Here is a 26,041-nt window from a genome sequence, read left to right as displayed (position 1 = left end):
ATTAGAGAGAAAGCCCTAGAATGTGACCTGCAGTTCCCCCACCCCCCTAAATCAGTCATATGAAATACTTTGAGACCCCCTCCCCTTCAGTCTCCCTGCAACTTAGTTTTATGGTAGCCCACTTGAGCCCTAGTTTCTGGCAGGGGGTACTGCCAGCGTGAGTTACAGGACTGAAAACCTCATAACAGAGCAGTATCTCCCCAGGGTAAAAAAGGGCTGGGGTTTAGTCCTCTGTCGGGGTAGGGAAGAAAATGCCTCTGGGACCCCAGGTCTGTGGAACTGGCTCAGTAGAGATGTGCATTTATAGGCACACAACATGGCATAGTGAGGGAAGACTTTGTTCATATTGTCCTATAGGACTTGTTATGTTAGATGTTGCCAGACACTTCACCCCAAGGATGTGAGAAATCCACAGATGGAATCTTGCTTGTCCAGATCTCCATAGCCCAATTTATGGAGTTTAACTAGAATTTCCTAGTTTATGGCTTCTTGTCATCCTGTGCCCCTTCTCCCCTGGTAAGTTCTCACTCTCACTAACTCAGATTTAAAGCCTTGCCAAAGAGTTCAACTTTGGACCAGTTACCCTCTCTAAGCCTATGTCCTCATCTACCAAGTGCAAGTGATAATCACCATCATCATCATCATCACGGTAATAACAACACCCAAGGTAATTCTGAAACTAGAAAGATGTACATCTCAGTGCTTATAAAATCAGGACTGTATTCTCCTCGCTGAATTGGGAGGATTTACACAAAGCAAGTTATGAAAGACAGATTAATAATTTACAAATATTAATTGAAAAAAAAAAATCCTAACTCACTGGGTTCTCACCTCCTGTGTGGTGATTGGAGGACTTGCCCCGGTTTGGGAAAGTTAGCAGGCCGAGTCAGTGCGGCTGCACACCACCTGCCTCCCCCCGTCGCCCCGCACCCGCCTAGGACAAGGCAGAAAGGGTGGGAAGGGGAACACGGCTCAGCATTTATTTTTGGACCCAGCTCACTAAAAATACCTCAGCCTTCCTGTTTGATCACTCTCCCTTCTGACCTGAATGGATCGCGGGGGCGCAGCGGCCCTCCCCACCCTCTGCCCGTTGTCCTTTAAAGGAGAAGGGCGTGGGGACGGATTCCTGCCGCTCGCTCGAGGGACAGATGTAAGCCGCCAGGGCAGGCAGGGGCCGCGGCCGCACTGACGTCAGAGCAGCGCTCGCTCCGCCGCAGCCGCCCGGCCCGGCCCAGGCCGCCCGGAGGGAGGGGGGAGCCGCGCGCTGCCATTGGCTGGCCGAGCGCGAGCGCCCGCGAGGATTGGCTGGCGCGGTTTTAGAGGGAGTCCCGCTCTCCAATTAAAGGACCCCGCGGCGCCGGGCTGCGCGCAGAGCTCCCCCTGGGCCCGCGAACTTGGCCATTCAGCCAGCTCTGTCCCCGCTGCGCGCCCTCGCGCCTCTGCCCGAGAAGTCAGGCGCTGTTCCTGCACCACAGAAGATGGCAAAGGTGGCTAAGGACCTCAAGCAAGGAGTTCAAAAGGTGAGCTACGATCTTTCTGTACTTACCCACATTCTTCCTTTTCCCCGTGTCCCTCCCCCAGGTTGCGCGGATACTTACCTCAACGTAAGGAGCAGGAAACTCATTAAATTACAAGACTTCCCAGAAAACAGAATAGTTGGGGATACATATTTGAACTAACAGGCACACCCCCCCAAAAAAACTTACTCTTAAAAGCCATTGTGTAGGGGCACCTGGGTGGCTCAGTTGGTTAAGCGATTGCCTTCGGCTCAGGTCATGATCCTGGAGTCCTGGGATCGAGTCCCGCATCGGGCTACCTGCTCAGCAGGGAGTCTGCTTCTCCCTCTGACCCTCCCCCCTCTCATGTGCTCTCTCTCTCTCTCTCTCTCTCTCTCTCTCATTCTCTCTCTCTCAAATAAATAAATAAAATCTTAAAAAAAAAAAGTCATTGTGTAAAGTATCTGCAAAGAAATTTAGTTCTTCGATGATGCTAATTAAAATTTAAATAAAGTAAAACTTTTTTTTAAATAGTAATCCTATTGTCTGTAGGGGGAAAAAAAACCCTCCCTTCCCCCCTCCCTTTCCCCTCCCAGGATTGAGATGAAGGTTGGGGGGAGGGTAATATTTACTCATAAGGAATCTCCCCTCTTGCTGTCATGCTAGTGTTTTGTTTTTCACACACACGCACCAGTTTCTTTAGTTGGTGATGTTGGCAATGGCAGCAGTTCCAGCACATGGGAACTAATTTCTGTCCCCAGGGTCTGCACGTTTCCCTTTTAGGAAGGGCTGGCCAGGAGCCCAGAAGGTCACGGGTGAATTACTGCAGTAGGGGCCTGCAGCTGTGCCTGTAGCTCCAACACCCACCAGCTACTTACCTGGATGTAGCTGGGAGAGGGCGCAGGCCAGGCTTAGAGGACAAGTGAGCTGGAAGGGAGCAGAGACACAGTCTAAGCCAATGGAGAACTGAAGCCCAGGGTTATAGAGCGTTGGTTCCAGCAGGTAGCAGAGCATAAGGAAAGCCTTAGGCACTGAAACCCTGGCCCTACCACTTTTTAGCTGCACTGTTTTGACCCATTCACTTTTCTGTGCCTCCATTTCCTTGTCTCCAGTTTTGGAGATGAGAGACCCCGCTTCTCTCCCAGCAGCAGTAACAAGCAGTAGTACCCTGTGGGTTAATCTCCCAAAGCAGTCATTTTTAAACTCTTGCAGGGCGAAGTCCTCCTTAGACCTCTGCCATTACCTGTGGAGTAGACTGAGAGGCAAAAAAAGAAAAAAAAGGCAAGGAGGGAGGGAGGAAGGAAGGCAAGGAGGGAGGGAGGAAGGAAGGCAAGGAGGGAGGGAGGGAGGAAGGAAGGCAGGGAGGGAGGGAGGAAGGAAGGCAGGGAGGGAGGGAGGAAGGAAGGCAAGGAGGGAGGGAGGAAGAAAGGCAAGGAGGGAGGGAGGGAGGAAGGAAGGCAGGGAGGGAGGAAGGAAGGCGAGGGAGGGAGGAAGAAAGGCAAGGAGGGAGGGAGGGAGGAAGGAAGGCAAGGAGGGAGGGAGGAAGGAAGGCAAGGAGGGAGTAGGGAAGAAGGCAAGGAGGGAGTAGGGAAGAAGGAAGGAAGGAAAGGAGGGAGGGAAGAAGGAAGGAAGGAAGGAAGGAAGAAAACAAAAACCCCAAACATATGTCAGAATCAAAATAAAAATGCAAGCCACATGACTTAGAGGCACAGAGTTCATGCATCTGATTTATAGCTGCACCATTACACAGCTGACCTTCCCCAGACTCCCACACAGAGTCCAGCGGACCCTTCTGAATGTGTACACCAAGTCAGACTTAATCAGTGCATCTCTCTGGAATGTACCATGTCCCATCACATTTGCCAGAATATTTGGAGAATCAAGTCCTCTCTCCTTCTATGGAATTCTCCTAACACTTTAGACCTTGGTATGCTACCTGTTAATTTCTTTTTTTTTTTTTAAAGATTTTATTTATTTATTTGAGAGAGAGAGAATGAGAGACAGAGCACGAGAGGGAAGAGGGCAGAGGGAGAAGCAGACCCCCTGCCGAGCAGGGAGCCCGATGCGGGACTCGATCCCGGAACTCCAGGATCATGACCTGAGCCGAAGGCAGTCGCTTAACCAACTGAGCCACCCAGGCACCCGCTACCTGTTAATTTCTACCTAGTAGCAAGTCGTGCATGCACCACTTTTATTTCTTTACACATCTTCCTAAACTCCTTGAAGACAAACCTTTCTGGTTCATCTCTGTTCCAACACAGCATACCATACACAGCAGGACTCAATAAACTTACCAGTGAACCACTGAATATCCGTCCAGCTAAGACCATAGTGTTCGCGGACGGTACATTCCGTACATGAATGTTTTTTAACTTGTAGCACCAGGATATTTGTGTGTCTGAACTGCCTCCCCAAATTCAGCTGAGGTAAAAGAGTTTAGAGCTAAAGGGGCAGAGCCCCATGGTCCTCTAGAAAGTCAGATGATTTGGGTGTGGTTTTACTACAAGCTGACTGATAATGTGTGAAGTAAGACCCAGTACATGGAAACCCTCCTCTTTGCTGAGGGCCAAAGCCATCACTTGGAGGAAGCCTTGTTTTTATTTTCCTTTGCATCAGAGAGTGTGATTATCCAGATTAGAGGTGGAACACGTTCCCCTTCTTGTCACCCTCTAGTGCCAACTTCCTTGGCCTGCAAAGGGTTTATTTTCCATTTAGATCCAATTACAGGCTTAGAGAAAGAATGTGGTGGGTAGAGATGAAAGGGTGGATTTTTTTTTTTTTTTAACTTCTTGGGACTGTGGCAATGAGGAGGACAATCACCACTATGTAGATTAACCAATGTCTTCAACTCAAAAAGTCAAAGGAAGGGAAGGGAGTGGGGGAGCAACTCTCCTTGCTGAACGTTATAATAGTGATTAAGCACCGTGTCATACCAACAGCATGCTGAAAAGATTTTATTGCATATTTACTCTTTAAATCTGCAGCAGTGGGAGGTTTTATAACATTTGGCTTCAGCATGCATAATCACACTTAGGCATTTTGAAACGATTTCATAGACTCTTGGAGCTGCAAGGGACCTATTTACAAAATGAGAAATGGTTTAAAATGGCATACAAACTGTCTCTACTGCCCTAACCCCAAGGGGAAGTGGGGTATGAGGAATCCCTAGCAGCTGGAAAGTCATGAAAAGGTCTTCAAGAGAACATAACATCCAAACCCTGGAGTAGCCTTAGAGATTGTCTAACCAATCCCAGACGAACTGAGTGGCTCACCGTGGATCACATACCTAGTTAGTGGCAGAGCTTAGAAATAGTTACCTGCCTCCTCTCATCTGTGCTAAATTAAATGCTGCCAATGGCCGCTCTTGAGGCGTCATTTGTTTTTCTACTGGGAAAGAGAAGGTTTCCTAGCACAGAGAGTTCCCTGAGAATAGTCAACATTCCTTGGTAATAAAGGGCTTTGAAGGCCAAATGCCATTTCTTTTGGTGAAATCAACCACTACTGCAGATTTGTTCTTCTATTGTTTATTAAGCGTATTTAAGAATACTGGTACTACTGTTCTTGTAACCAGATCAAGGTTCATACCCCAGCTCTAACACTTACTACCACTTACAGCTAAGTAGTACACACGTACACATCCTCTTGTGTACTACCTAATTAACTTCTGAGTCTGTGTCCTTATCTGAAAATTGGAGAGACAGTAGCAGCATCTACCTCCCAAGGCATCTGTTATCATTAAATGAGATAATGTATACAAAGGCTCAGCCCAGAAGGTCTCAAATAGAGTTAGTTATTATTATTGGTGGCAATGGTATATTTTGATGGGTGTGTGAATGCTGAAAGGAGTCTTTTGGTGAATGAAGGACATACTTTTCTTTCTGACTATCCCATCTGAAGAGCAGCTAATTTTCATTCAGCTGAACCAAAGCGAGTTGCTCAGTCTCGATAAGCTGAACGTTGATCTCCTCTTCATTCCACCCCAGCAGATACAAAATCTGCTTACATGGAGCAGAGATTACCATCATTTCACTCTGGAGTCATAGAATTTTAGGCCTGGAAGGGAACATGGGGCTCTTTTCACTTTTTAGGCAAGGAAACAGGCCCAGAGGGGTCAAGCTCCTTATCTGAGATTGCTAAGAAGATGTGCTGAAGCCGATTTAGGCTCTGTAACAATACAGGCCCGCTGGCTGCCAAGGAGCCACTTGCAGGAATTTAGAAAGGACTAGGACAAAGAGATCTAAGAGCAGTTCACTGTGGACTGTGCATGTGCCATGGACTGGCTCCAAAGGGTTCTCCTTTTCACCCCTCAACGCAATGTCAAAGGAGCATTAATTGATGGTTCTAAGTGCATTGCCAGGTTCAGCTGGGCGTCTCCCCACACCCTTGTCTGCATCCCCTCCCTCTTGGCTTTCCTGTCCTCCAGCTTCATCCTCCCCTCTGTCCTCAGCCCTTCCTGCTTTCACCTCCAGTTCCTGCAGCATGCAACACGGCTGGCACGCTGCCTGAGTGAGCCGATCCAATGTAAACACGCTCCTCGAGAATTGTCGCTGGCTCCCTCAATCTTAAAAATATATTAAGCTGTCACTTAAAGACCGTAATAGCCAAGGCACTGGAGACATGCCCATAGGTGTATAAGCAAGTTGGCCCAAAAGAGAGGCTTATTTTAGAAGAAAGAAAGAAATTATCCAAGTCCTTCTTAAAGGATCTCCGAAAACAGATGCTGAAGCCATTACTTTGTACATTGCAGATGCCTGTCATATCGTGCCGACGTGTGTGATTATGTGGGGTTGGGGGCTGATGATTGACTTTCACCAGTGCATCTACCACCTGGGCTGATGGGAGGCAGAGAAAGGCTTAATCACAGACCATCTCTAGGCTTTACTCTCAGCCCTCTAGGCTCCAAAACCTTCTCCTAGCCAGGGCCTACCCACCATTCTGTAAGCAGAACAGTGGGAAAAGGACTTTGGTATTCCCCTCTGAAGGGCCTGTAGTTTGATCTTCTCTCCATGTTAATTGGCCAAAGGTAATAAAGAAGGAAAAGAATAAGCTGAGTCCAGCAAAAGCTGGGGACCAGGAAGGAGGGACATTGACACAGGCTCACATGTGTATCATTCTTTCCCACCCCCATGCCCACCACTTCTGGTGAGGATAAGGTAAGGAGCAAAGTGAGGGGATAATTCCTCCAGCAACCCACTGGGGTCATCGGGGCTCCAGAAGAAGTATTCGATTTGACTTTGACTTTGGAAAGAATCATTATTTTCTTTCCAACTTGCACATTCAAAATAGTGTGTGAATAATAAAGTGGAAATCTGGCATGATGAGTATAGACCTTGGGTGTTCTTATCTCCCCAGTGTTCATCCAACACCATCGAAACATGGATTGGGAGAAAAGTTTTCTGGCAAGGGTTGAGTCATTCTAATAACTGCAGGCATTTATTTATCAGGCGACTTTGGACAGGTCGCTTTTCCCAGGAAGTGGCAGACCTTGGATGAGAACCATTCTTCATTTTCCCTCCAGCCCACTGATATTTCCTATACACCATGCTATCTCCCAAATAACAAGTGATTCTGGAAAAACAGACCTAAAACTCTTCCACTCAAAGTAGAATTGTGGAACAGTTTTTCAGGACATCCAGAAGGAAGAGACAACTGTTGTTCTTTAAGTGGCTTCATTTGGAAGTACCCCCACCCATACACACACACACACCTTTTCACTTGCTATCAGGAGGAGGATTTGGCTGGCAGCTGCCATGATCTTGCCAAGTACAGGGCCACCAACCGATTCTACAAGGAGTCCCTCGAGATTATGATATTTCTGTAACCTTACATGGAACATTCAAGATGTCCTAAACCCATTTTTGGAGCTTTGTACATATCAATGGCCTGAATCTGCAGAAGCTCTAGAAATGCTTTCTATAAAGCTTTTATAGAAAACATCAAACAAGAAGTTGGGCCTCATATGTGCACTGAGACTCTTTCAGTGGCCAAAAATTAAACTTGGTATCTAGGCCTAAATATCTGATATGGAAATTTGATGGTGGTTTCACAAAAACAGAAACAATAAAACAATTACAAAGCTTTGTCAAACTTCCAGATCAACTCTTCACTCATTGCCTGCTCTTTTATATGCGAAGCAAACCCTTTTACATTTTTTCTCAGAAGGGACATGTTTGGTCTTCCTTTTATCATTTGTTTGGACTCTTGTCCCCTAAGAACTCTACAGGGAGACTCATCCATTCTCTGCTAGCATAGATAAATTCGAGGAAAGACCGAAGAGAGGAAGGGAAGACCTCTCTTGAGTGCATGCAGGGCGCTTGACATTTCTCACATCCCATTTAGCCTTAAGGACTACCATGAAAAAATGTGACTGTGCTTTCTCCACATGAATAAATTAAGACTAAGTTTAAGTGATCATATGATGGCAGGTTAAGAACTCAAACCCAGTCTTCTCTGATCCCAAGCCTTAAGCTCTTTCCACTCTAAGAAAAAATAAGAAGGCTTTCCTCAGAAGTAGCAGTCTGGTAGAGAGGAGCTCTGATTATCACTGTGTGCTTCACTCAGAGATCAAGGTCTCTCTACACATTAATAGTCTGATTCAGGAATTGCCCAGCATTTGCCAAATGTTACCAGGCATTTGTACCTCTCTGGTATCTCTTGGTCACTAGTAGGTGTACACTGTCACCCACAACAAGTCAAAGCCATTTCCAGGTATAGAACAAGGGCTTTCTAGATTTCGCCTGGTTTCTGGTTTTCTAGAAGTCTGATTGAACTCTCAAGGGAGGAGGCTGGTAGACAGACAATCTAAGGAAGCATACAACAGTATCCTAAAATTACTGAAGAAGCAGTGACCCTTGACCAAAAAAATAAAAATTAAAATAAAAAAATCCTAGAGATCCCAGTCCCAGAGCTTCCAGGAAATTCTAGCCTGGGGATAAGCTTGGTCTCTGGAATGTGTATCTCTACATGCCTGGTCAGCCTGACTCATGGTCTACCCAATAACATGTGAATCAGGACCAAGCAAAACACTGCCAAGCCCCCACCAGGACATGCTTTAAAAGGAAATAAGATTGCTGAGGGGGAAAAAAGCAAAGGCTCCATTTGGCAAGCCACTCTTTCGAAGGACAAAGGAGTACTAGGGTCCAGCCCATGGCGGCTGTTTCAAATCCACATGATCTGTTCATAGATTTTTTTTTTTCTCCTGTTTTAAAACATTAGATTCTTTATAAAATTAATCTTTGGAGAAAAATGCAAATGAATCATTACTTAAAAGAGCTGAGCAGAATCTAGGGATCGTCTTGGTCAGTCCCTTTGTGTTGCAGTTGGGACATGGGGGAGAAATAGCATATCCAAAATTTACATGAGATATAACTGAAAGATGCATTGATTCACAGCATCTTTTATAAATTCGGGAGAAAAGGGTATATTTTATGTTCTGTCACTTCCATGCCCAGAGTACTCTAATTTCATGTCAACCTCATACCTTCAAACTTCAGAAGGTCAGGTGAATGTTTAGAGATAGAACGATGAGATTTAGAGGCCAATTGAGAAGTGGTTAAACACATAGCCTTTGCAAGCATGGAGATCTAGATGTGACTCATGGTTCTGCCATTTGCTAGGTCTGCAACCTCTGCCAAGTTGCTTTTCCTCTCTGGACCTCTGGTTCCCCATTTGAGAAAGCGAGTTAACAACAGTTCTGTATCTAAACAATAGTTAATGAGATAAAGCACGTCAAGTGCCTGGATGCCTAGTAAGTGCTCAAAAAATACTTCCTCTTGCTTCCTGGTATCTCCTCAGTACAGCCCAGAAATCCCATAGGTAGTTAAGCATTGGAGCATGGAAAACCAAGTTCAGCTTACCTACGTCATGTCACATGTGGCTTCTAAGATATCAGATTGCAGGACCTTCTCTTTGTAGCTAAACTTAGACTTAGCCATAAATATACTCAGGCTGCATCATATGCAAAATTGTGACAATGGCAACAATTTGCTTTGGGTGGCTGGTTGCTACACTTCTAAAAAGCAGCCCTCCCCTTGCCTGAGACCAGTCGTTGGCCCCAATCGTGTGACCTTAGATAAGTATTTACCCTCACCAAGCCTCAGATGTCTTGCTTATAAATCAAGGTAAGAGTCACTCATTTCTTCATTTAGCAAATATTTATTCAACACCTGTCACGTGCCAGGCATTGTGCTGAGTGCTGAATACAAGATAATGAATAAGAAAGTTTTGGTCCCTGCCATGTAAACTTGAGTCTGGTGAAATTCATTTCTGAGAAAGGTAAGATAAAGGCCAAATCATGTCAGTGTTCTATGATTCTGTGTATTCCTTGACCATCTGGATTGCATGTGCATGCACGCTACACACTTAATTCTTCTTCTTTGCTACCCACCCTCTTATTTCCCAGCAATGCACACACCTGAGCCTCATCCCAACCCCAGTCATTTCTACAGTGTAACAGAGGAATGAGTGTGATAGTTCCCCAGTTTTTGCATTTTTTAAAGATTTATTTATTTGAGAGGGAGAGAGCAAGTGAGGGGAGGGGCAGAGGCAGAGGGAGAAGCAGACTCCCTGCTGAGCAGGGAGCCTGATGTGGAACGGAGCCTAAGGCAGACACTTAAACCGACTGAGCCACCCAGGCATGCCTCAGTTATTGCATTTTAAATAGGGTCTTCAGGGACGAAAAGTCTGAGGCGGGGGGAGGGGGGGCTACTGGCAGCTCTCAGGTACTCCTGGTAACCAGCAGCCCCTTCAGCTGCCTTGCAGACATGGTGGTGGACAAACTGTCCATGCTCAGCCTATGTCCTCAGAGGCAGCCCAACACCCCAGGCTTTTCCTTCATGGTGTTGATGGCAGGGGCACCAAAGGACAGGAGCACGGAGAAAGGGCTCTTGGCTGACTAACACCCCTAGAACCTGCCCTTAAGAAGACAGCATCTTTTTGGGCTGTATGACTAAGTGGCATGTCCAGGTACTGATTCATGAGGCTGACTAGCAAGGTGACTGGCCTGGCTAATCCATTGGCTGGAAGAAGTGGAGGGAAAGTGGAGCCCAGCCCTGCCCTCATCCTGGAGGAGAGCCATCCACCTGCCGAGGCATTCCTGTGCTCCCCATGCAGCCCTGGCACTGTGGCTAGCTGGTGTCCTTGTTAAGGGGATCTGGCCATAACGGGGGGAAGGGTCAGCATTTGGGGGCTTATTTTAGAGGAAGTCAAGGGAATTTTTAAAATCCTGTTAGCAGATAGAGGAGACATTTTTAACCAGGGATCTGTGGACAGAATTAAGGGTATCAAGGAATGTAAATGAAGAAAAACTGTACCCTTGTATACCCAGCCTCTAACTGATTCAGCATTTCCTTCAATTATGATTGAAGTCAAAAGCCCTGAAAGCTTAGCAACCCCTTGACTTTTTTTTTTTTAACCAAATAAAGCTATTGTACAAGACATTTACATTAGAAAAAGATAGCTGGATATAGGCCCTGTGTCCTTGATACCAATGGAAATCTGATACATTCATATCCTATTCCAGCTGAGATAGATGTCTAATGTACCATTTATATTTGCCCATGTTCTGAATTAACAATAAATCCACTGCTAAGTCTTGTTAATTAACTTAATAAAGGCATGTATATTACTAAATCATAGGTCTGTTTTTATATATTGGTACTATATCAGTAATAGTGGTTTCTTCTGTAATCCTACATATTTCATGCATTTAAAACATTGTTCTGAGAAGGGATGCTTTCATGTCAGACAACCAAAAGAGCCCAAATATATTAAGACCTCTGTCAAAATAAAGCTTTAACAGTATTCTATACACAAATCTGTGCATATATAAACACACATCCATGCATACAGCTGTAGTGGATTGAGATCTGAGGCTCCTGGAGCAGACAAACTGGGTTTATATTCCAGCCCAGCCACTCATTTCCTATTATCTTGGACAAGTCACATTACCTCTGAGCCTCAGTTTCTTCAGTAAAATGGGCCTAAAAGTTGTTGTCCTCAACAATAATCTGTTAAGTTCAGGGCACCTGAGTGACTCAGTCGGTTAAGCATCTGCCTTTGGCTCAGGTCATGATCTCAGGGTCCTGGGATCAAGCCCCATATTGGGCTCCCTGCTCAGCGGAGAGCCTGCTTCCCCTCTCCCTCTCCTGCTCTCTCTCTCTCTCTCTGTCAAATAAATCAATAAAATATTTTTAAAAATTTTTAAAAATGGATAACTTTATTAAAAAATAATAATCTGTTAAGTTCTTAGCACAGTACTTGAGAAATAATGTTGCATGTTAAACAAGAGTTACCATCACTATGAAAGAGCTCATGAGAGCGAAATGGTAAAGAGAATAAAAACATTACTTTGATGAAACTTACCCACTTCTAATTTGGCACACCTTAAGAAGTTAGTTCATGCAAACATATATGCAATTATTGTATGCCAGGGACTAAGGGACTAAGCTGATCAGTGGAAAAGTAGAAGGAAAAGAGTCTCAAAAGCTGATGGTTTCGTAAAAGGAACAGCCAGTGCGGCCATCAGAGAACAGTGTCTGAAGACCTTGGTCAGAGATACAAGTGTGGAACTAAGGAGATCAGAAGAGGCAGTACTTAACCCCACCCGGGAGGTCAGAGAAGGCTTACCCAGGAGATGACATCTGAGCTGAGTGTTGAGAGACAAGGATAAATGAGCTGTTAGAATCAGGTCATGGTCCAGCTTTATGCTTTCCAAGTCTGGCATGTATATTCTCCATCCTACCTGACTTCTAACTTGGGGAATATCCTCCATCTTGAACTGTGGAGAAATACATTTCCACGTATCCATCCATCCCCACATATGTGTCTTTTATTTTCTCATCTGAGGACTTCCCTCTTGCCTCTCAACCAGAACACTTGGGAGTGATGAGGGTAGCCCTGCCAAACTGGCACACAGAAAGCTTTATGACAGCAATTTGAGACTCTCCCAGTTCCAGCAGAGGAAATCCAGCCAACTCAACCCCCCTTGAGTTTGAATTTTTGCAGGAAGATTTAGGTTCAGATAACTGAGAATATGCAGTATCAATGGGAAGAAAGGAACACATACACACACACACACACACACACACACACACACACCCTATGAAATTCAGCACACTGCACGTGTGAGCAGACCATGAAAACAATCCAGAGTGCCACAGGGTGCGTTTGTGTGCCCCAGCTTTTATTCACCTTTAAACTCTGATGCCATAAATGATACTTAGAGGAAAACTTCCAACTAGGAATGTGAAAGAAAATCAACCTTTTGAAATATGGAACTTGTTTAACAAGATCCAGAATCTTACATCAAAACAATTCCTTTTGTACAGTTCTTCAGATTTCTCACTTGGCCTGACAATGTGGGTTCCTCGTTGCCATGTGTTAGAGCAGGTGAGGCATCGAAATGAAAAACACATGGTTTGGATGTCAAAATGTCACTGGGATGATTGTTCTTGATTTTTGTCAGTTGTATATGGTATGTTAAAAAAAAAAAAATTCCCAGATGATTCCCTCTCAGTTATCTGGAAAATGAAGTTATGGGGATCATGCCTGTGTTTGCAAGGACCTGAAAAGAGGCGAAGTTTGATGGAAATGCTGTGTTTCCTTGAGTCTCTCTTCCTACACAGCCGACAGGCCCAAACAGCCCATGGGGAGAGACACCCTCTAATAAGATTCACGCCATCTAGAATGGCTGTCGTCACCCGCCTCTGCACCTTTCCTTGGACTCAGCCCAGGGCTGGGGCCATCACAAGAGAAATCATCATATGCTTATTTGAATAATGCTTGTACTGTGTATTTCAGCAATTACAATTGATTTTTAAGAGGTAGAAAGGGCTTCAGAGTTTCCCTAGGTCATCCTCCTTATTTAATAAACAAGGAAACAGATCTTGCAGGTCAGGTGACTTGCTCAAGGTCACAGAGCTAGTTAGTAGAAGAGCAGGGGCAAGAATTTGAGGTATCATAGCATTTCAGGTCCAGAAAGACTTTTAAAACTTTATTCTGTTCAACCATCCCATCCTTAGACTTAAACATGAGATGAATTGGACAGGACAGCCAGATGCTCTGAGAATACCACTGACCAGCACGCACAGCTCCTGAAGATACCTATTTTTTGAACCCCTCTAAATATTAGTTCTTCCTTATTGTGAGCTAAAATCTCTCTCTCTGCAACTTTTTCCCATTGCTTCTGTTTCCCTAGCTCCTCAGTTCAAGGATGCAATTACCACTTTTTTCTAATGTTCCAGTTCTGGTAACAGACCAAGTCCTACATATTGTTCAGGATTAAGATCAAAGCATCTGTTTCCTGGGTTAGTTCCTGCCTTCTGGGAAACCCACTGTCAGCTTTTAGCTGAGTGAGATGGCCAACAGACTGCTCCCAGTTTTTGTTTTGATGTGAGTTTGGTGACTTGTGCCACCTTCTCCATCCGACAGCATATTTACCTCTCCTTCTAATCTCACCCAGTTGGGAAGGTCACTTCTATGCCACCAAACTATCCTATTTCTTGGAGGAGAGCTTTTACAGTAAAAAACATGGCAAAAGAGAAGGGGATAGGCAGCCCTAAAGCACTAAGAACTCCAAACCCACATCATAAATACTCATGAAAAATCAGCACTGGTCCACATATAAAGTACCTGATTTATAAAGGGCAGGAGGCAGGGGGAGATGATAAGTAATCAGAGAAGACTAAGAAGAAAAAGAAGAAAACCTTGATAAACAGAGGTAATATCTTAAAATATTTGCAAAGTTGTCATAGTTTATTACTATGTGGAATGCTAGAGCGGTAAGAGAGTAATGTAAGTTTTATATCCTGGTGACTTTTCCATCTGGAGGGAATGCTCAAAAAATAAATATGAAGGCTGGTCACCAAAACCAACTTGCTTTCATTAAAAGATGCCACTAAGAAAGTAAAAGACAATCCACAAAGACAAAATATTCATGGTACATATATCTGACAAAGGATTATATCCAGAATAATAAATAACTCCTTTAAATCAATTCTTAAAAAGCAGTCCAATTTAAAAAAGAAAACAGCTGGAGATTTGAACAGGCATGTCACAGAAGATGTCTAAATGGCTACTAAGTGTAGGGAAAGATATTCAACCTTATTACTCATCAGAAAAACATAAAGGCACAGTCAGATAGCATTGCACACCCAGAAGAGTAATAAAATTAAATACTGACAATAGCAAGTGTTGATAAGGATGTGGAGCAGCTAGAATTCATACGTTGCCAGGAAGAATGCAAAGTGATACAACCACTTTGCTGGGGCACCTGGGTGGCTCATTTGGTTAAGCGTCTGACTCTTAGTTTGGCTTGACGCATGATCTCATGCATCATGAGATTGAGCCCTGTGTGGGGCTCTGCACTCAGTGGAGAGTCTTGAGGATTCTCTCCCTCTGCCCTTCCTCCCATGCACATGCATCCGTGTGTGCACTCTCTCTCTCAAATCTTTAAAAAAAATTTTTTTAAAAGATACAACCACTTTGGGAAACTGGTAGAGACAAAGAATCCTGAGGGGGTAGAAAGATGTAGAGAGAACATGAGGGCAAAGGACAAAAGACAGACATGGAATAGATAGAGTAAGTGAGACCAGCACCCCTCAGTGGGATCCTCACCCATGTGGCTTAATCTAAAACCTTCTAACCTATGGACCAAGATGAGAACTGGCATGGTAGGAGTGGGGCCAGAGGCATGGGAGGTAGACTCTTTGGCAGATATAGGAAGAATCGGGAGATGAAAAGGAAATGAAAGTGAGAGGGTTGGGGAAGGCACCATCCCAAACCAGATTCTGAATTTTTAATGTCTGGTCCCAAGTTTTATTATCGTCCTGCAGACTCGCCTACGAAAGGATTGACTTTAGGATGGTGGATGAGCCAAGCCTTGATTTGTTTCCTTCCTTCAAACGACTGACTTGAACCTTCATCTGACCCTTGAGGCCCCCCTCTTTCTGGCTGGAAGTCTCTTGAAAACAAACTCCAGTGATTTCCATGGTCTGGGGAGGCAGTTGGCTCAGGTCTCTGGATAACAGCAGCCGCATCTCAGGAGAGTTGGCCCTCCTGAGAGACAAGAGCCAGCGGGATGACTGAAAATTGGCTGAAGTTTAGTCCAAACCACTCATAGCTCAGACCCATATCGACTTTAAGTTTCTAGTCCTTGATGAATATTTATACCAAAATAGGGCCAGTGGAAAAGTTCCATCTGTGTGGATTTTAAGAGTTTTGCCTTCCCTTAGCCACATTGACCAAACTCAGGAAAGTAGCAGAATCATTGCCAAGTACATGCTCTTTGAAGTACAAGAAATTCTGAGAAGGCCCTGGACCCATCATATTTCTTCTCATCCTGAAAACTTAGATTTGGCACTCCTTTTTTAAAAAAATACTTAATATCACCACCTCTCAGTGCTTTAGAATTTTAACCTAGGCCTGGACACCATGAACACTCTTGAAAGAGTGGATAAGTCTCTTCAAAGTTTTGCTGGGTGAAATTGCTTTGCTGGTTGATACTTTTCCCATCTTTCTAAAATCTGGATGGTCCCATTAATCACTTTAACTCACCTCTTTGCTTTGCTAGTTGACAAATGGCCCCAAATTTTCTCTTCAGTTTTATTAGTCACTCCATACTCCTCAGAAGTGAAAACGCAAAATATTTCATTAAGTTCTGCCCTTGATATGAGGTACTAAAATAGCAGTTCTGCCCTTGCACAAGGCATATTAACTGCACTTACCAAGCACAGGCCATGGGCCAGGCACTGTGCTACATAGTTTTTTCCTAATGTTTACAGAAATCTCGTTTTACACGAGTAAGATTCAGAGAGATTAAGTAAATTGCCTTGGTGACATAGCTAGATGAACATGAATTAAATGGAGAAAATTCAATCCACAGCTCTCTCTCTTCCCTCTATGCCATTTCTTATCTATATATAACATGTTTCCAGGGTTTCAGAAAGATGGGCCATGATAGAGAGTAGCCCTCAGGCTCATACCTTTTAAAAGACAACGGTATTAGCTAGAATTTAATGATGTTTCATATTTGTCATATTTTTTATGGTTACCTTCTGTTTAAATACATTTTAGGGAAAGGGTTTTTTTTTCAAGAAATAAGTTTTTTAAGTAATTTGTTTAAAGAAAAATAATCACACAGATGATATATTGAGGACAGAATTCATGAACGAGGAACATAGGGTTTCATAAAGATCTAATATTCAATTATCCCTGATCTCTATAGCACTTGACAATTTTCTCAACATCTTATATGCGGTGTCATATTTGATTCTCACAACAGCCCCATGAAGCTGGTAGGAATTATGATCCATTTTAAAGGTAAAAAAAAATCAAGGTTCAGAGAGCAGAAACTGCTCACCAGGGTCACACGGGTAATGATAAAGTAGCCAGGGCTTGGGTTCAACTCCTCCAGCTCCAACATGAACAGTGCTCCCCCAGTGCCCCGCCAGCAAATCATTTCAAGGGCAGGAGTGGATAAAGGGATATTCCAAAGCAATGAGCCAAGACCAGAAATGCCATAGAAAGTCTACAGAGCTTAGCGACTCTCAAGGGCTGGCTTGAGTTTTCACAGTTTCCCAGTGCTTGTATATATTCTGTTTCATGGAGAAGCCTGCGGTTTCTACTTTCTGAGTTGCTCTAGAGAAGTCTGATTATTCTCTCTCTGGTGAGTCACCTTCCAGAAGTTTCAGAAAATGGCTCTCCCATCCGGGGAGCATCTCCTACCTTTGGGGATACACCACAGAAGGGATGGCACCAACTAGACATGGGCCCCTCCAAGAGGAAAAGCTGGCTTCTGCCCAAGAAGAAGAACATTTCTTTCCTTGTCTACTTGCTTTGAACAACTGACCAGAATTCAGACCATAGGTCTGGGTCACTGGAAGGGCAGTAATACTATAAACAGGGGAGAACCAGCAGGTTTGGTGGCAAAGAAGGTGAGATGGCAGTTCCATCATCAGTCTACCCACAAAAAAATTCCAGGAGCTGAAAAAACTCCTGCAAACTGAGAGCCATAGAGAATAACTGAGGCCATTTGAATAGATTGATGCATAAGAGAGAAGCATGTTGAGAATCAAGAGGAGGTAAGAACCAGTGCTAGAACCTTAGAGGGGAGGAGGGAGCCATTGAGGAGGGCCAAGCTGGGCGGGGGCAACCAGGAGAGGCTAGAATCCCGGAAACTACAGGAAATCAGCGTGATTCTTGTTTTTCCGACTCTTCCCGCAGGCATCAGCCTCGGATGAAGGATAGCTATTATGCATTAGCTTTTCACATAACATGGAAGAAGTGTTGATCGAAGGCAAAAATGAAAGTGTTATGATAGGGCACCTGGGTGGCTCAGTTGGTTAAGCGACTGCTTTCGGCTCAGGTCATGATCCTGGAGTCCCTGGATCGAGTCCCGCATCGGGCTCCCTGCTCGGCAGGGAGCCTGCTTCTGCCTCTGACCCTCCCCCCTCTCATGTGCTCTCTCTCTCTCATTCTCTCTGTCTCAAATAAATAAATAAAATCTTTAAAAAAAGAAAGTGTTATGATAGAAGCTAGTCAAACACATGTTCACTGAGGAGCTATATGTGCGAGGAGTATCTGAGGCACTGGTAGAGCAATAAACTCAATACACAGGGACCCTGCCCCCATAGAGCTTACAGACTAGCAGGAAAGAATGTCATTAAAGAGTTATATTCAGGATTGAATAATTACAATCGTGAATGGGTACTACAAAGCGGTACAAAATGTAGGGGTTTCTAAGACCGTGTGAGAGGGGTACCTGAAGGACAAATAGAAGTCAGGTGAACGGAGAGAGAAATGTTCGAAGCAGAAAGCACTGCGTATGGCCAGGCTCAGAGGAATGTGGCATCTTTCCTGGGGCATATGGTTAAATGAATATCCTAAAATTATTCAAGAGATAATTTTCTGAAAGTGACTTGGCTTCTGTAGTTCTGATTTTGCATTTTAATTGTGTTAGATGAGCTGCAAAAGGTGAGTCCTTGAAAATGAATTATTTGCAAAGTGAATGACCATCTGCTAATTTCTGTTTCATAAAACTAGGCTTAGAAAAACTTGACCTAAATACTCTTCAGGGTGTTTTCATTTCTAAGAATCTATGATTTCCTTGTGTCAGATTTTCTTAAACATGGAATTCCACTATATAAAGTTACGTACAACTAGTTCATTAGGGAGAGGGGAAATCAAGGAAAGGATGAAATATTTGAAAATGTATTTAGTGTTAGTTTGAATAACATATGATGATAGGGATGCCTGGGTGGCTCAGTGGGTTAAGTGTCTGCCTGCGGCTCAGGTCATCCAAGAGTCCTGGGATCGAGTTCCACATGAGGCTCCTTGCTCAGCGGGGAGCCTGCTTCTCCCTCTGCCTCTGCCTCTGCCCCCTGCTTGTGCTCACCCTCTCTCTCTGACAAATAAAAAAAATTAAAAAAGAAAAATATATGATAGCAAAGAAAAAGAAGAGGGAAGTCATTTATAAGAAGGATATCAAAGCTGGCTGAAGGAAATATGTGTGTGTGTGTGTGTGTGTGTGTGTGTGTGTGTCTCAAGGCTTCCACTGTCATAAGTTAACCTAAGAATTTATGTGTAGAGATTCCCAGCAGGAATCATTTGCATAAGCAAAGGCTCCAGACTTTTAATAACACTGCTATATTTTTACATGGCACACTTCCTATTACGATATTAAGATTCAGATAAGCAAGATTAAAAATTCTCCAGCTTAGTTTGCTAAGTCTCTCCATTTCCAAAATTAACTCCAGTAAATGTGTGTTATCCTTAGATCAGTAATGCTGCAAGAATTCAGACACGTACACACACACACCAAATTAACATCCTTATAGGAAGATATTCTTAAGACATTAAAGTGCTAGGATGGTGATTAACATAACATCATAATAATTTTTAAAAAGACATTAGGGCGCTAAAATCAGGGGTCTTATAAAACTGGGGCAGTATAATAAGTTCAGTATTGCCAGCCTCAAGCTGTCAGTCTTATCCTTGAGGAGGAGTCTGCTAAAGGCTGAAACCTAAGAACCATGAAACCAATTAGATTTTAATTTCCAAGTATGGCCTGAAGGTATTAGGCCTGGGGACACCAACCGCCTGTTCTCATTTAGGAGATGGGGGAGGGGAGAATAAAGAAATCCTACAAGGACTTTATTTTCTTTTATCTTAACTTCCCTCAAACCACTTGGTAAATCTCTGATAAAATTCCCAAGGGAGTTGGATAACTTCTGGCTCATAGCGAGACCAGTGGCTTTACTTAGATCTTCCCAAGAACCGGCAGGGCCTATCCATGAAAGAAAAAAGACAAGTTTAAAAAAGATAGCATTGGAGCCTCTGGAAACAGTTTGGCAAGAAATGCCGTGCCCCACTCTTGCTCTATGGGAATCCCTTTCGCAGTCAATGAAAACAATGCCCACACTTTGGGAACCTAGTGGTCTCAAAAGATCCCTAGGAAGTCTGGACGTGGGGAGAGGTAGGAGGACCCTCCTTCCACTGTCTATTTCAAATAAGCAGGGCACCCCTCAAATAATGGCCTTTCTTGTCTAAAAACAGGTAATTCTCAAAAACAGGAGAGAATGGTTTCATCAGTCTGCATTTGTGCAATTCGCTACTCATGGTAGCCTGGGCAGCGTCTGTAGCCAGTTCAAAGGGAGCTGGTGTCAAAGGAAAATATTAGTTCAGTCCTAAAAATCTTATCGCTTCAGTCCAGCAGGGCCCCTTATACATAAAATTTGTGGACCTGCTCTGGATTCAACCATGCGGACCCATCAGCTGTCAGCAATAAGCTGGCGGCACGGAGGCTGGTTTCCTCTCTCCCTCGCTCACCATCATTTTTGCTCTGGCAAAGGAATGTTAAACAAAGGAGTCAGAGTCCTGAGCAGGGCCTGATGATTTCCTGCATTTTCCATGCACTGCCATCACACGGATGCCATCAGCCTGCCATCAATCGCTCAATTTAGGATTTGGAACTTTCTGCCTTGTTCCATACTCCTCTTTTTCAAAGTGACCCCAGCCTCCTCACCTTTGAAAGATAAGAGCTATTCTACGAATATTTCGAGGCTACCCACCTTCAAGGGCTCTGGCCACTGCCAAGTGGGAAAGGAGCCCAGCCATGTGAATTGTCCCATGGAATTGTTAGAGCTCCTCTGTCCAAAGGTCCCTTGCATCAGGCCTTTCCAAGAGCCACAAACCCTTGGAAAATGTACTGATTTGAGTCTTATGGCTTCTTTGCCTATTTTTTAAGAAAGTGCTAAAAATACAAAAGAGTAAAATTATCAAAAAGGCAGATGGAAAGAAAAAGGGGTAGATAATCCCCTATCTTGGCTAGCGGAGCACTCACAGTGTCTGCTCCATTATGCCAAGTAATGATGTGGTAGGAGGTAGACATTACTAACAGACTCAGCCAGTCAGGCCTGCCAACGGGGGCATGTATGATTGTGGATAGCTCGTTCTAATCGGGGGATATTCAGGATGCAGCCGGTTAAGGATGGGCTCAGCTGCTGCCCAAAGGCAGGCTTCCGTGTGCCTACTCAGTTCATGGCCCTGGGTCTGGGCATCCCTGCTTTTCTGGAACCAGCCTCAAGTCAGTGAAGGTTGGCTGAAAGAAGAGGGAGGGATTGGTAGGGAGGCTAGAGCAGGGTCTTAAACAGAGAAACCTTTCATTTCATATTTCCCTTTCCACATATGGATTTGCTTTTCTACTCAGTTTTCATAGCTACATTAACCCTTTTTGTTCACACATGATGTGAATCTTGGGAACCTCCAATAATTTCCTTCCCTGGAGGGGAAGACAGAACCAAACAAACGATGACAAGTATAGAATTGTTCCATAGAAGGTTGTGTGTGCGTGCATGTGTGTGGATGTGTGCACATGTGTGTGTGCCTGCATGTGGATGGGTATGTAACAGGTCCTACATGGTGGTTAGGAGTTTCTAGGGGAAAGGAGAGAGGAGAGCTTCCTAAAGAAGCAATAGGAGGAACTGGCCAGTGGTTTCCAGAACTTCCCCAGGGGCATTGTACGGCAAGGAGCCTAAACAGAGGGATTGAGACCCATTTCAGGGACAGCTGGGTGGGGGAGACATGGGAGTAAACGGGCCTCTTTCACCACCCCAAAGGGGCTGCGACCACCAGCCATTCTGCTAACCTTTCACACACTCTAGAGCAGCATGCGCTGAGATTCTGTGAATTTGTTTCTCCTTGCTGGCTGCCCTGATTTCAACTTAATTTTACCTGTGAAATGTGATGTGTTGAGAGAGGAAGAATAGTAAGGAGAACATGGTGTATTTTGCCCCAAACACAAGTTCTCCTAGAGTCAAGCCTGGTCAAACTATCTTGACAGAGAGAAGGGGGCGGGGGTGGGGGGCGGCGGAAACATTTCTTATAGACAGTAAAAACTATTCTTTTATTGGGCATTTGTTCAAAACTTTGCTTGGGACACCAGATACTCCTAACATCATGGGCTAAATCCATCAGACTAACTCTGTCAACCACAGCTGGCCCATGGAATCAATTTAATACACACAAACCATTTAATAGGAAAGATAATCGAATCTGTACCCTGAAATACTGACAACTCAAGCATTTCTGCCATCAGCTCATCACCCACCAAATGTTTTCCTTTTCTGTTGCTTTAAATAGGTCTTTAAAAACAAAAAAGGAAAAAGAGCAAGTTTTCCATTCGTAGAATTCTGAGTACGAGATCAGTTGGGCTCATCTCAATTTGTTTAGTCTATGCATTTTTATCCTTATTACACAATTCAGGAAAAGGGTATCTAAGTTGAAGTGATTTCCTTACATCTGTGCTTGTCCAGACAGAAGACTAGAAATGCCCAAGGAGCAACCCTGGGGTAGAACCAGTAGATTCGGACACGTACCCACACATACATGCACCTACATTTGTACACATGTCCATATACACACACAGTCCCCTGAAGAACATTTGTGCCCCCAGATATGACTTCTGATATAGACAAGGTCTTTGTTGCTGCCCTTGTGAGACTTGCTGTGGTTTTAGGAGGCACTTTATCCTAAGTTGTTTCCATGGCAGTTTGCATGGCATTAGAGCATAAGTCAGTACAGAATGAAAATTTGAACAAGACCACCAGCAGCCAGGTCTGCACACTCCTCTGACTGGCGTACCATATTCTGAGCCAGCCATCTGAAGGCCAGGTGGGATAAAAGATAGAACCCTCCAAGAATGGGGCTACAGACCCCGCCTTTCATCTCCTATTTGGGGAAACAGGGTTTTCTTGGCCACAAACTGAAGCCCTGGCTTGAGGCTTCCCCGGCAAGAGTACAAGCATCAACAGGGAGGGGAGTGAGCCAGAAGCCAGAAGACGAACACAGAGCAATAGTTGTGCCTAAGATTGGAGGGAGCAAGATGGGGAACACCCATTTTACATGAAAAGAAAATAAATATACATTATGGAGAATAGGATGCCCAAAGTCACCCGAATGTAAGAGCAGACAGATTGGAAAGAGTCTGTGTTGTTCAGCCAGCATCCCTGGGCTCCTGGGCCCCAGTCTCTACCTCTGGTAGCATGTAGGACATGTCCCAGGGAGGGTTTGTGTTCAGGAAGGGCAGCACATGACAGTTATTGTACTAGTTAGTGTACTGATTTCATTACTCTGTTAAGATTTTGTAAGGCTGTTTGGCAACTTATTCTTTCAATCATTGGGGAGCTTCAAAAAAAATGGAAGAAGTCCAGACCTTGTCAAGACCATGGGGTTTTTGAATGGGAAAGTGAATGTAAGGCTCTCATTGTACTTCCCAGCCAGGTCACTCTCCAAAGGGATCACATTTCTTAAGGTGAGGGGGGCGGGGGACAACTTTCCATGGTGCAGCATGTGACCATCTGACCATCTGGGCCTTAGGTGTCTTGGGCACCTCTGTCTGGCAGGACCTCTCAGTCCCTACTTGGGCTGGGGAGGACCACCCCTGACCTCAGGCCTGGCAAAGGGTCTTAACATCAGTGTGAGTCCCTGAGGGAGCCAGCCAGCCAGTGAAATTTAGAAAAAGAGGAAGAGCTGTGGTCTCCCTTTTGTCTGGCTGTTAAGAGCATTCCTGCATTGGGCATGAAAACCTGTGAGGCGGGCTTGTGCCAGAGAAGAAGGGACCAGAATGAAATAATGCAAGTCAGGCATGCTGTTAAAAACTCCCCTTGTAGGGCACCTGGGTGGCTCAGTCGTTAAGCGTCTGCCTTCAGCTCAGGTCATGATCCCAGGGTCCTGGGATCGAGTCCCACATCGGGCTCCCTGCTCAGCGGGAAACCTGCTTCTCCCTCTCCCCCTGCTTATGTTCCTTCTCTTGCTGTCTCTCTGTTGAAAAATAAATAAGATCTTAAAAAAAAAAAAAAAAAAAAAACTCCCCTTGTAGGGAATGGTGGTCCGGAAATAGAATGTGGGAGGAGAGGTCAAACCAATGAGCTGAGAACCTCAGGGGGTCCATGTTGTAGTTGCTGAGGGTACAATGGGGAGACCCAGCTGTTCCCAAACTTGTCTGAACATTAGCAGAGAGAACTTCTAAAATAACTACAGCCTGTGGCCAGTCCCCAGAGATTGTGGCTAAATTGCTCCAGCATGCAGCCTGGAAGTGGTTAAATCTCCCCAGGTGATTCTAATGTGCATACAAGTTTGGGAACCGCTGATGTAGCCCCTTGCTCCTTAAAGTGTGGTCCCCGGACCGGCAGCAGCAGCTTTTGCTGGGAGGTCGGTAGAATTATGGAATATCAGGCTCACCCCAGCCTTGTGAGACCAGAATCTTCCTATTAACTAGAGCCTGGCTGATCTTTATGCTAATCAGAGTGTCTGCTTAATTTGAGAAATGCTGCCTCCAAACACACGCAGACCAGGCCAAATCCCCCTACTAAAGTACAAACTCATGGCACACTCTTTTTCTAATTCCTGGCGCCAATTATATTTGTAATTCTACAGTTATAGGAGTTCCTTGAGAAATAAGTATAAGTGCCCTAAAATATCTGGGAAAGGCTTCTTGGCATCACTTGTAGTGCATTGGTTTTTAAAATGGAGATTCAGGATTCAGAGAGACCTGGGTTCAAATCTAAGCTCCAGGACCTTAATTTGACCTCTTTGAATAGTCTTAATTCGGGAGACCAACTCATCGTGGTTGGTCCAGAGCTTTCCTTGTTTCAGTACTAAAGTCCTACATTCAGGCTCTGATTCAGTCTCAGACCAACCAAGACAATCAGTTTCCTTTTGGTTACTTCATCCACAGCCTGGGGATAAAGGATCAGTGGTTCTCAGACTTCAATTGTGCATCCAAATCACCTGGAGGGCTTGAACAGCAATGGCTGGGCCCTACACAGAGTATCTGTGTCAGTGCGTCTGGGGTGAAAACTGAGCATTTGCACTACTAACAAGTTCTGAGGTGCTGCTCAGGGACCACACCTTGAGAGCTACCACAAGACCCCTACCTCAAAGAGGTGGTGTAAGATTTGCCTGAGCTCAGGCATAGCACACTGACTAGAAAACTGTAAAGCCTAGTACTCATTACAGCTATTAATTATTTTTCTTATGGAAAAGATGGGACTTGAGCTGGTCCCTAAAGAGTGGGTGGGAGTGATGCTCTCTGAGGTTTAGATGAGCATGTGCAAAATCCCCAGTGTGTATTTAGAAGTGTAAGAAGCTCAGGTGGTTGGAAAGAGAATCTGGGTAGAGGTAGTAGATGATATGGAAGTAGAAATAGATACATTTGGCCTGGTGAGGTGGACCACATCATGGGAGCCCCATGACATCTAACACTCAACAATGCTTATCCCTTTAAAGGCAGCTCAATACAACTTCAAAATGAGATGGGTGCTAGTATCCTTAATATAAACAAACTATTACGAGTTGGGAATAAACCCAGAAATGACTTGCTTCTTGGTTATTATGGTTTTCTTCTTTTTTTAAGTGGTAGCAGTTTCTAGAAGACAGTTTTCAGCATGCTGTCCGCCAAGCCATTATCTGTCCAGTCATCAGCAGGCCTGGGGTTGGAGTTCAAGCTGTAGCTCCCTGGTCTGGTACTAAGTGCACATGACCTCTTGTCCTTCATTTGGGCTTCCAGGGAGGGAAGCCAGTGTCTTGGTGCTTTTCTGCCGTAGGCATTGCCTGTGGTTCTGCCTCACTTTCTCTTCTGGCCACTGCCTCTCCAGCTGTCCCTGAGGCCTGTCCATTGCCTGAACATCTGTACTTTAGTTTATTTAGCAGAACTGGGTTGGATGGTAGAAATCTTGGGACCAAGGTGACCGTGGCCTTGTCCTGCTGCCCCCAACCCTAACCTGGGACCTCCCACTCCTACAGACACACTGTCCCGTCTGTTTGGATCCAACTGGCCTGATGCCCAGAGTCAAGGCTAGACTCGTAGGAGGCTGTCTGAGGTCTGGAGACTCCTGGTGTGGTAGGAAATCATAGGATCTGGATTCCAAAGACATGAGTGTGAATTATGTCCTGAGCAGCAGGAAATCCCATTAGTTCTATGAGCGTGGTTTTTTTTTTCATGAGCCAAATGCAAAATGTCTACATCCTAAGGTTGTTGGAAAAACCAA

At 44.6% G+C, this 26,041-nt stretch overlaps 1 protein-coding gene across 3 annotated transcripts in view; it reads left to right on the top strand.

Annotated features, from left to right (window-relative positions):
* Nucleotides 1-1,370: 1,370 nt before the first annotated feature.
* Nucleotides 1,371-26,041, top strand: part of LMCD1 (LIM and cysteine rich domains 1) — a 59,430-nt gene continuing 34,759 nt past the window's right edge. Inside the window, exon 1 of one of the 3 annotated variants that reach the window (XM_021695218.1) lies at nucleotides 1,371-1,520. In XM_021695218.1, the coding sequence (XP_021550893.1) occupies nucleotides 1,479-1,520 (42 nt within the window). In that variant the 5' untranslated portion in view covers nucleotides 1,371-1,478. The remainder of the gene's footprint in view (nucleotides 1,521-26,041) is intronic. The other 2 variants (XM_021695220.1, XM_021695219.1) reach the window with 2 other exon arrangements.

The sequence above is a fragment of the Neomonachus schauinslandi genome, chromosome 1, assembly GCF_002201575.2.
Source record: "Neomonachus schauinslandi chromosome 1, ASM220157v2, whole genome shotgun sequence".
Taxonomy (NCBI): domain Eukaryota; kingdom Metazoa; phylum Chordata; class Mammalia; order Carnivora; family Phocidae; genus Neomonachus; species Neomonachus schauinslandi.
This window is presented reverse-complemented; position numbering and strand designations above follow the sequence as displayed.